Source organism: Manacus vitellinus, unplaced genomic scaffold, assembly GCF_001715985.3.
Source record: "Manacus vitellinus isolate BGI_N305 unplaced genomic scaffold, ASM171598v3 scaffold_35_pilon, whole genome shotgun sequence".
Lineage (NCBI taxonomy): Eukaryota > Metazoa > Chordata > Aves > Passeriformes > Pipridae > Manacus > Manacus vitellinus.
Genome location: NW_021940498.1, coordinates 7492126 through 7503266, shown reverse-complemented (window position 1 = coordinate 7503266; position 11141 = coordinate 7492126). Strand labels below are relative to the sequence as shown.

The following is an 11141-nucleotide window of genomic DNA, read 5'->3' as shown; positions in this document are numbered from 1 at the left end:
GCTGAGCAGATTCCAAGGTGATTAATCCCAGTTTGCAATAAATTCATCAGTGGAGCTGAGCGTATCCTGAGCCTTGTCCCAGGCTGGGGACCAAGACAAACTGCAATGGGAAACAAAATGTGTTTATTCATGGGGGCTGTGGTGAGGTCAGGAAACCTCCTCCTGGAGTCTGCAGGGGAAGGTGAGGAGCCTTTGAGAACAAGAGCTTCCAGCATGTGGAGTGAAACATCTCTGCACACATCAGAGGAGACATCAGGAGAGTGCTCATAGAAATAAACTCATTTACTATCAGAAATCCGAGGTGTTTGCATGTTACAAAAATAAAAATACAGTCACATTGTCATAAAACTCACCTTTTTTCTTTTTTTTTTTTTAGTATAAGTTAGCACTTTTACAAACAGACAACAAAAAAATGTTTCTAGGCACAGATTTCCAGCTGGTACCTCTCCAACCGCTCAGTGGCACTCAGGGATCAGGATCAGGATGACAGAGGACATCCCTGACGGGACTGGCTGTGTTGCCCGAGGGGGAGTGGTTTGATGCCAGCTGGGCATCAAAAGGTGGGATCTCCAGGTGGGACTGCAGGAACTTTGGGCCCATTTTTGGAGCTTTGAGCGGGTTTTTGTTGAATTATTCCGAGCACGGAACTCTGTGCTCGCGCTGCTTTTGGGTGAGAGCAGGAGCCCGGGCCAGACCTGGCCTGGGGTAACGTTTGTCCCAGTTCAGTGCTCCCCTTGAATTCATTTCTCCTCATTTCTCCCAGCGATTTGTCTCGCCCCAGCGACCACGCCATGACCTCCCCACAAAGCCAAGCTCCCTCCACAGGCCCCAAGGAAAAAGGTGCTGCCATGGTGCAAGTCGTGTCTTAACCCAATCGGAGCCTGAAGGACACTCAAGTGTGGGGTGAACCACCCTAAAAATGTCCCGTTTACCTTTGTTGGTGGTTCTCAGAGCTGACACAGAGCCCTCCTTTGCCTCCTGTGGTTGTGGCAGTGCTGGGTGGGATGAGACCCCTCCATGGGACTGTGACTCCTCTGAGGTGGGACCGCAGGAACCTCCCAGTTAACCCTGACCCGTCCCAGTCACCCCAATCCCACAGAACCGCGACGTGCCTTTGCCTCCACCAGACCACTTCACAAGAAAGGGGGATGGGAGAAGCTGAGGAGAGTTCTGAGGTTTTGGTCTAAACCAACATCAAATGTGTTTGTCTACTCCCAAAATATAGCTTTTACAAAACGTGACTCGTCCAGTGCTGCAGCCACGAAGCAATTTTCATTTTTGGGGTGAGGAATCAGCACCCTCATGGCAAGGAAACCATGGACTGGGGCTCTTGGCTCTCCGACCCAACAATTACTGAGGGGAAGACCAAGTGGACCTCCTGGTGAAGTGTTTTGTGAAGGTTTTCTTCCTTTGAACTGTCCTGGCTGATGAGGGATGCAAGGCCAAATCCAGACAGGATTTGGGTTAAACTTAGCACCACGCTTACCGGGGCGGCTCCTCAAGCCAGGCTTTAGCACTGCCAAAGTTCCTAGGGAAGGTCTGCCTTGTCTGTAAGGGATATGCTGACCGGTTCCAGCGGAGCACTGGGAATACTGGGATTATGGGGAGACCAGACAGCAGCATCTGGGCAGCATTTTGGGTCATGCCAAGCTGCTAAAGGTCACCTCTGAGCAGCAATGAGGATGTGGCAGTACCAAGGGGATGAACACTGGGCTTTGCCCCTTGGCTGGAAACACGAGCCACCAGTGAGGGGGTTAAAAACAAGCCATGAAGAGCCCACCTTAAATTTTAATGAGCTGGAGATGATTATTAAAGCCAGCAGCTGGAAGGAAGGTCCGAAAGGTTCCTAAAAGCTTTTAAAGGACGAATGTTGCTGTTGGGAAGCGTTAATGGGTTTTTTGGAAGATGTTGGTCCCACTGGAGAAACCTACGGGGGATCTGCTTGATGGTGCCAGTGAACTCCAGTGGGGTGGAAGGTCCATCAGCACCCTTGTTCATGGGAAGCCAGCCCTTGGACAGAAACAAGGAGTCCCCTCCCAGCTCTGCCAGCAGGTGCCTGGGCTTGAAGCCGGGAGAGCATTTCTTCAGGGATGCAAAGCCCTGGGAGACCCTTTCCCACTCCCAGTGATATTTGCACCCGACATTTTCGTGAACCTGTTTAGCAGAACCACAGCTCCTCATGGACCCAAAGCCTTTCCTCCCTTGCCAAGGCACAGAGAAACTCCTGCTGCCTCTGTGCCAGGAGATCTGGAGACAGGCAGGTGGAATTCCTCGGGGGGACCTTTCCCACACAGCGTTTTTGCTTTAGAAGAAATGCTTTAAGGCATTCAGGGTGTGATTTTTTTTTTAGCAGATTTGGTCACCCAGCCTCACGGGTGGGGAGATGCCCCAACAGAGGGGCAGATTTGGATGAAGGGGCAGAGATCCAGGGTTTGTGTGTGGAACCACAGCTTCATCTTCCCGAAAAATATACATTTGGAACAGCAACAAGCAGAGGAGCACATCGAATGCGGTCCACACTGGAGCGGGTGCTCGGCCAGGCACTGCAAACACCCAAAGCCTCAGGCCCCAGAGCATCCTGAGTACCCTCCACCCCCGGGATAAACCCTCCTGCTGCCGGAGCAGAGCCAGGCTTTCTAGGATTTCAGATCCTTGGATAACGTGTCCGTGTCGTTGGTGGTTCCCAGGTGGCTGTTAGGCACGATGCCCAGTGCCACCTCATTGTGGGGTTTCCCCAGCACGTTGTTCCCCCTGAACTTCATGAAGCGCTGCCCTGCCAAGAAGTACAGGATGGGGTCCAGGCAGCTGTTGGTGCTGGCCAGGGGCCGGGTCACCTTGTAGGCCAGGTTGATGGCGTTGAGGGTCTGGCAGCTCAGGTCCCAGCTCCGGAAGGAGTAGTACAGGGTCCGAGTGACGTGGAAAGGGAGGAAGCAGACGATGAAGACCACCAGGACGATGATGATCATCTTGACCGACTTCTTCTTGGAGCGGGAGAGGCGGGAGATGCCGCGCGTGGGCTGGAGCAGCCGCCGCGCCATCAGGCAGTAGCACACGATGATGGCGAGGAAGGGGATGCAGAAGAGCAGCACCAGCATCACCGAGCTGTAGATGACGAACTGGCCGAAGAGCTCCTTGCTGGAGGTGTCGTGGCAGGTGATGGTGTCGCCCTTGGCGCTGGTGGTGACGAAGAAGAGCACGGGCGACTGGCAGGCCACGGTCACCGCCCACACGGCCACCGACACGCGCCGGGCGTGCCGGACGTGCCCCCACTGCAGCGAGCGCAGCGGGTAGCAGATGCCCAGGAAGCGGTGGACGCTGATGCAGAGCAGGAAGAGGATGCTGCAGTAGAGGTTGGTGTAGAACAGGAAGCGGACTATCTTACACAGGCCCACGCTGAAGGGCCAGTTGTCTCCCATGGCGTAGTAGTACACCAGGAGGGGCAGTGACACCACGTAGAGCGTGTCCGAGATGGCCAGGTTGAACATGTAGGTGGTGGAGGCGTTCCAGGTCTTGATCCTGAAGATGAAGGCATAGAGGGCCAGCAGGTTGAGGAAGAGCCCCACCACGCACACGATGCCGTAGGAGACGGGCAGCAGGACGTACTTGAAGTCCTCATCAAATATGCACTTGTAGGGGTTGTCATCTGTGCCACCCGGGTCCAAGGAGCTGTTGGTGACTCTGGTCCAGTCTGGAGGGATCGTGAGGTTCGCCATTGCCCTGGAGGGGAAAGCAAAGAGGCCATAAGGACGTTCCCTGGGTGAGGGGGGTTAGATGAGAACACCCCAGTGCCACAGTGCTGTGACACGCCAGGAGGTCCAGGAGGTCATTATTACTGTTCCTACACCCTTCCCTTCTCCTCCCACCAAGGTTGCCATCAATGCTTGGCTGCTGCTGTCCCCAAGCGACCCACAAGCACAGCTGGCAGTGCCATCTCTGCAAGTGACAATGACTCCAGACTGGCCCTGTGTGCCTCCTGTCAGCTCATCACCTGCCCACAGGGACCGCGGTGTTGGGTGCTGACACAGCTGAGGTGGTCCTTGCCATGGAGGATTGATGGTCAAATAGATAAAAGGGAGCTTTATTTAACCTCGTTTTGCATCTGGAGCACAGAGGTGGAACTAAGGTGCACCAACAAATCCCGGGCTCAGTTCAATGTCCCAGTCCACCTTTCCAACCAGGTTCCCACAGAAATTTGGATTCCTGTATCCCAGAGCAGGAAAGATGCTCCATTATGTGTTTAACCAGCCACGAAGAGTGACTCAGCTGAGCACCACGAAAATTGGGTCCTACTAAACCCCAGGCAGAGAGGGCAAGAAAGTGGAGCTGTGCTTTTCCAGGAGCAATCCCTGGGACTGGTCCTGATTTCAGAGGTCCTCAGCTCCTTCTGGCAGAGGAAACATCCCCACATCTGTAATCAAACCTTGCCAAAGGGTTGATTCACCATCACAGGGGCTTTGCCTGGGTTGGCTGTTATTGGTGAGGGTGGTTTTAACAGGGTTAGTGTTGGGTTGATGGTGACCAGCTCCCAGGTCCTGCTTGCTGGCCTTGAGACCCACTTCTCCAGCATCCCAGATGGTTTCTGCACGGGAATGATCAGCTGAGAGGAGGAAAATGGACTTGAAAGAGTCTCTGCAGACACACAGAGTCTGGCAGTGTCTGCGTGAGGAGGGACAAGGGCCCTTTTGTGTGTGGGGACAGCCCTGGACCCAGCTGACACCCGATCCCTGAGCAAGCCCATCACTCAGGAATCAAAGGAAAATGCATTTCCTCCCTTCCTGTAAGAGAGGCCGCCCCGATCCCAGCGCTGTGCCCTGTTACGGGAAGCTGTGGAAACGGGGGGTCACAGGGAGATGGATCCAGGGCAGGAGCTCAGGGACCAGGAGAAAAGGTTGGACAGGAGAAGCCCTGACCCAAATCTCACTACGATTTTAGGTGGAAAGGAGCAATCCCAGCCCTCTCAGCTCTGACCTGGTGCCACCGTGCTGTGGGACAGCCTGGCCAGGCCCTTTCTCCCACACAAGCACCTACCCCTTCCTCCACCCCAAAAATAGCCAGAACCCCTCATTTCTCCCAAATTAAGCTCGCAAAGGATCCGTGTTTCTCTTCTTTCCCTCACCTTTGGAGGGCACCTCCACTCCACAAATGGAGATGTCCCCAGGAAACACCACAGGCCACAGTTTCCCCTCCTGTCCCCACGCTGACAAACAGCAGAGTTGAATTAGTTTTCTCCATGAAAAGTATTTTTCTGGGGGTGTTTTGGTTTCCTGGAGGGTTTTTTCAGTACCTTGAGCCAAGCTCAAAACAGGAAAGAGAGCTTGGATAAAAGATGTAATGACTTCATGACTTGGTTTGGATCCAGAGCTCTCCTGCCCCTACCCCAGGTCAGATCCTGCAGGGAGGGAGGCAGTGACAGTCTCCTGGAAGCTGCCAAACTGGTTGATCTCTCACTCCTTGAAAAGCACCTTGAGCTGATGGAGGAGGTGTGAAGTGATGCCTCCAGCCCATCACAAGGGGACACTCCAGTCCTTGTTCCAAAGACTGGAACAAACCCGTCCAGAAGTGGCACAGACACGATCCCTGCTGCTGTTCCCCCCATTTAACTGCTTTTCCCCTCCCAGCAGACCACAAAGAGCACTGGCTGAGGCTCCCACTGCCCAGGGATGTGAGTGGAAACCACACACATGCTAACACCCTGTACATCTGCAACATCTGTAAAACCCCAAATCTAACTTTAGGAACACTCTGTGATGAACACGAGGAGCCAGCACTGATCTTGCTCTGTCCTGGCCTCAGGGTTTTGCTTTTCCTGCCCTCAGATCATCTCTGGCCCCATCCTGCTTCCCTCGAGCCCTCAGCAGAGGGGCTGTGGCTGGGGAAGGAGAGGGTTAACAGCGCTCAGGCAGATAGCAAAACACTTCCCAGCTGCTCTTCTCCGCAACTCCTGCCTTCCCTCAGAGCTTTGCAAATCTGTGGCCAGGCAGAGAGAGGTTGCCCACAGACATGGCAAGAGATTAAACGGGTCAGAGAGGCCACCGTGGCCGAGAGGAGCCACACAAGATGCAGGGAAGGATGACAGGGTTCCGGAGGGTTCCAGAGGCTGCAGCCTTGCAGGGGTTTCTCTGTGCCTTTCCATCTGCACCCCCTCTATCCCTGCAGACTGATGGGGACAAGCTCAGCCCCCTTTCCAGCCACCTCCCCACAGGCTCCTGAGGCAGAAAACCATACAAGGTGTTTCAAACCCCTCCCTAAGCCAAGGTGGGGAATCTCCTCTGGCTGCCACCACGGAGCCAGGGATGTGCCAGGAGCCAGGGATGTGCCACGTCGCCCATCTCCGTCTCCAGGACAAGGAGCAACACAAATGGGGCTCTCTGGCTGAATGGAGCCTTGTCCCCGCTGTCGTGCTCTCCCTCCTTTTCCCTCTGGAAATGCAAAAGCCTTTCTTGTTCATTTTTCACCCTCATTTTGCCCAGAATGCTCAGGACAAAACCTGCTGTGTCTGCGGGGCCTGTGGCTGCATCCACCCCCTCAATCCCAGCTCTGCTGCATCCACGGTGACCCGGAGGGGACACGGGCAGCCAAGGCATGTGAAGGCACAAAGGCTGGCACTGGCAGCTGCCCTTTACTGCCCACGGGCTGGATGGCACGAACACCAGCTCTGCCAGTGACACGTCCAGCCCCCGGCAGGGACAGGGGAGGGCAGAAGCAACAGCGATCCCTGAGGATGCCAAGCAGGATGAATGCTCCCATCATTCCCCAAAGGTGACAACCACCTGCATCTGCTCCATCCTGTCTCCCAGCCCTTTCCAAGGACCTGGTTGCAATGCCTGGACCACCTCTCTCTCCAGCATGTTTAATCCCATGGGACATGGGGGTTTTTTTCCCAGAAAACTGGTAGTGAATGGGAGAAGAACCCGGTAATAAGAGGAGCCTGGGCAGATCCGTGCCCTGGAGGCCACATGCCCTGCAGTACATCTCCCCACAGGCATGTGCATGTGTTGTCAGCATCCCAAAATGCCCCTGTAACAGTATCTCCCATGGCTATTGGGATGAGTCAATATGGGGAAGGAGGGAGCTGTCACTGGAGAAGGTCACGGGCAGCACCCCGGGCCAGCAGAAAGGGACCACGGGCTGGACACTGAATTGCAGAGGCTTTAATCCTGATTTGTGCCCCATTTTTCAGCATTCCCAGTGCCATCCCAGTGGTCACCATCCATCCATTCCTGGGGAACCTGCCAGCAGCAGCAAAGTCCCTAAAGACATCCGAGCCCGACCAAATGACGGCTGCGATGGATCCGTTTTCACAGGCGGGGGTTGATGAGGTTTAATTGACCTTCCCAAATAATTAACGTGGATTAATTTACCAGCAGGACCTCACAGATGCAGCCCTTTGTCCTGCCACAGCTCCGGTCGCTTCCCGCCGGAGGTCAAAACCGAGACCCACTTCCCACATCTCCACCACCTCCTTTCCAAGGGACACCAGGAGAGTGGGGGTGTTCTCCCTGCCCTAATTTACAGGCATTTAGTGGACTTATCAAAAAAAAAGGAGCTACTCCGGACCCTGGGAAGCAAACGACCTGGCATGGTTTTTCCCTCCTCTGGGACTGTGGTCAAACCCTCCATGACCCAACACAAGCTGGCGGCGCGTTCGGACACCCCCGAGCCCGGCGGGTTGGAGAGGAGAGACGGGACCAGGTTGAAACCTGAGCCTGCCCAAACTGCCTGGTTGGCATCTGCCCTTTCCCCTGGGCTCCTGTCTGCCACGCTGACCTTCAGAGCCTTCCTCCTCCGTGCTGACTCCAGCCAGCATGGGCTGAGACATCCCCTGCTGTCCCAGTGCCACCATCCACAGCTCTCCTAGTTCCACCACCTCCTGCTGTCCCAGTCCCACCATCTCCAGCTCTCCCATGGCACCTTCCCAGCTCTCCTAGTGCCACCACCCCCTGCTGTCCCAGTGCCACCATCCCCAGCTCTTCCCAGAGCTTCTCTCCAGCGATCCCAAGGCAAGGTACCTCCAGGATCCATTTCCAGGATACCCAAGCAGCTTCAGGGGCTTTATCCATCTCCCTGCCTGGAGCCTCAGGCATGTCCCTCTTTTATCCCCAATGGGTCTGACCTACCCCTTCCTCCACCCCAAAAATAGCCAGAACCCCTCATTTCTCCCAAATTAAGCTCGCAAAGGATGCGAGCTTCTTTCCCTCACCTTTGGAGGGCACCTCCACTCCACAAATGGAGCTGTCCCCAGGAAGCAGCCACAGGCCTCAGTTTCCCCTCCTGTCCCCACGCTGACAAACAGCAGAGTTGAATTAGTTTTCTCCATGAAAAGTATTTTTCTGGGAGTGTTTTGGTTTCCTGGAGGGTTTTTTCAGTACCTTGAGCCAAGCTCAAAAGAGGAAAGGGAGCTTGGATAAAAGATGTAACAACTTTATGGTTTTGTTCATAGGTCAAATAAAATGTTTTGCTTTGGGACAAATGATTTTTTCAGGAAATTTCTGTTTTCCCCCAAGAAACTCCCTGAATTCCTCTCTGAATCAATCCCCCTTCCAACCTTTGCTTCCCAGGTGGTACCAAAACCTTCTGCCTCGGTCCCCACCCTGGGAAATCAATCCCATTGATTCCCAGCACGGCAGGTCTCTGGGGATGGATCCTGCTGGCAGCAAACATCAACCCAGGTCAATATTTAATCCCTCCATCAACACTTCCTTCCTGCTTTGGCAAAGGTGATGCTCCTTGCCTGCTTTACCCCTGCATCCCTATTTCACCTTCTCCCCAGGAGGTGCTGCAGCATCCCATGGGACAGGGGGAGGATCCTATTTGAGCCCCCAGACCTTGCTTTTTATTTATTGCACATGAAAAACGGGACACTTGCATCTTTTAGGCTTCCTGGAGGTGTTTATACCAGGAATTTGGCTTTGGTTTTGCCCTCCATGATTTTCTGGTGCTCGCTGAAGGAAGCAACAGCTGGACCCGGAGACGAGCGTGGGACCACTTTGCATCAATCCTCTGCTTTTTGGTGACTGTTTTCCCCTCCAAGCTCCATATCTGGGAGAAATTACATTTCCACAGAGACCTACCAGCCCAAGGGAGCCACCCAGTAACCCCACAACCACCCTGGCAACCCCAAACTTCTGGGAGATAACCAGAGACCTCGGATAACACAATTATCAGGCTCCACCACGGCACCAGAGTCGCTGGGAAGCCAAAGCACCGCCATGGGGTGGACTTTGGGGGATGATTTTCTCCTCCATGGAAGCCACAGGGTCTTTGCTCTGTGGCCTGGTTTCCTGAGGGGTGCTGAGCAGGGAGGAGGGAGCCCAGTGTGGCCCCAGCACGCTCCAGTGCCGGCCAACTATTCATGGCTTTGGCTCCATGTCAAGAGCCGGAGATAAAAATCGCACTGGGCAGAGACAGGATAAAGTCACTCAGTGCCATGACAGTCCAAAATACTTCTGGGGGTTTTAGAAACCACTAAACTCCAAAACACGGCCGTGCTTCAAGGCTTGGCATATTTAGGGGTCTCCTCCTTAACCCATCAGGCGTCGAGGCTGAAGTTCCCTTTGCTTGAGTAGAAATAAGAGGAATTTGGTGGTACAAAAGAGCCCAATTTTGGCAGCAGTGACCTTGAGCCAGGGGCACCATCCCCCAGTGTCAGTGGCCCCACAAGAGCAGGGTTTGCTGCTCCTCACCTCGTGCACAGGAAGGCAGTGGGTTGCCAAATGGGTTTTGCAAGAACCCGATAAGAAAACTGGAACAGAAGGAGAAATTTGACATTTTGCCCTTAAAGTTGTTCCTGCAGTGATGCCAGGCAGTGCCCAGCTCTGAGAAAGAAGGGTGTCTGGGGGGAAAGAAGGGCGTTTTGGGGGTTAGGAGCTGCTAAAAGGAGTCAAAGGGTTTGAAATCAGAGCGTCACCCATTCCAGTGTAAATTAAAACACCCTTAAAGAGTTTAAAGAGGGACCCAAGCATGCAAAGAGGTGGAAAAACACACGTTGGAGCAAGCAGGGAGCGAGCTCCACGGCTTTGAGCAGAGGTGTGTACGGGAAATCCCGGATAAACAGCCAGTGAATTCCCCCGGGAGGGGAGAAACCAAGCGGCAAAGAGATGATCGTGAATTAATGCATAAAAAATCAAATGAATCAGGCCAAGAGGAGCAAAGGGAGCAGGAGCTTCCTAGCTTCCTCGAGTGCACGGCTCGGCAGCTCCTGCCAGCGGCTCGGCGCGGGCTGCTGCTCCCACCCCCCGGCCTGGGGGCATTTTTGGGGTTTTTGGGGCAGTTTGAGTGGTAGTCCAGGCAGTTTGTGGGAATGTGAGGAGAAATGGGGGTCGGCTCTGCCCGTGCAGTGTCCCGCTCCCCACTTTGGGTGCGTGGGGACTCTCTGGCACCCGTGGCACCCACCCTGCAGCAAGTGCCACCCCATGTGTGCGTGTGTGTCGGTGTGTCGGTGTGTCGGTGTGTCGGTGTGTCAGGTGTGTCGGTGTGATCCCGTGTGTACCGTTGGTGTCGGTGTGTCGGTGTGTCCGTGTGTCGGTGTGTCCGTGTGTCGGTGTGTCCGTGTGTCCGTGTGTCGGTGTGTCCGTGTGTCGGTGTGTCCGTGTGTCGGTGGTTCCCGTGTGTCGGCGTTCCGTGTGTCCGTGTCCACCCATAGCGTGTACGATGAGTGTGGGCGTGTCCCCACCCATGTGTGCGTCTTACCCGTCTGTGCGTGTGTCCCCACCCACGTCCCGTCCACCCGACCACGGGGTCCGCTCCCCACCGTCGCCTCCCTGTCGCACCATTGTCCCGCCCATGGTGCCCAGTTTCCCCGCTGTGCCCCACTGTCCCCCGGCCGCTGCCACCGCGCTCAACCCGGGCGATGCCGAGCTGGGGGTCCGGTGCGGGGTCGTGCCGGTCGGTGGCCGGGGTCGGAGCCGATGGCCCCGCTCAGGAGGCGGCGGAGGCAGCGCATGCCCGGTCCGCTCCTTGCCCGCTTACCTCTGTCCGGTGCGGCGCCGCGGTGTGGACCGGGACGGGGGTCGGGGGTGGGGCGCACCGCCCTCCGGCTGCCGGGAACAGGACTGGGAACGGGGCAGGACCGCGGGCCAGGCGCCCCCACCAGTGCTGGGACCGCCCCCACCCCCGGGACGGGACAGGAGTGCTCCTGCCGG

The 11141-nt window shown here is 55.5% G+C and overlaps 1 protein-coding gene across 1 annotated transcript; it reads right to left on the bottom strand.

Moving 5' to 3' along the window:
• Positions 1-261: 261 nt before the first annotated feature.
• On the bottom strand, positions 262-10874 carry P2RY2 (purinergic receptor P2Y2). The gene is made up of 2 exons (XM_018077124.2): positions 10843-10874; positions 262-3716 (listed from the first exon to the last, which is right to left on the bottom strand). Exon 2 carries the CDS (start codon positions 3711-3713, stop codon positions 2637-2639), a length of 1077 nt encoding a protein of 358 aa, XP_017932613.1. The 5' UTR covers positions 3714-3716; positions 10843-10874; the 3' UTR covers positions 262-2636.
• Between the last annotated feature and the right edge of the window lie 267 nt (positions 10875-11141).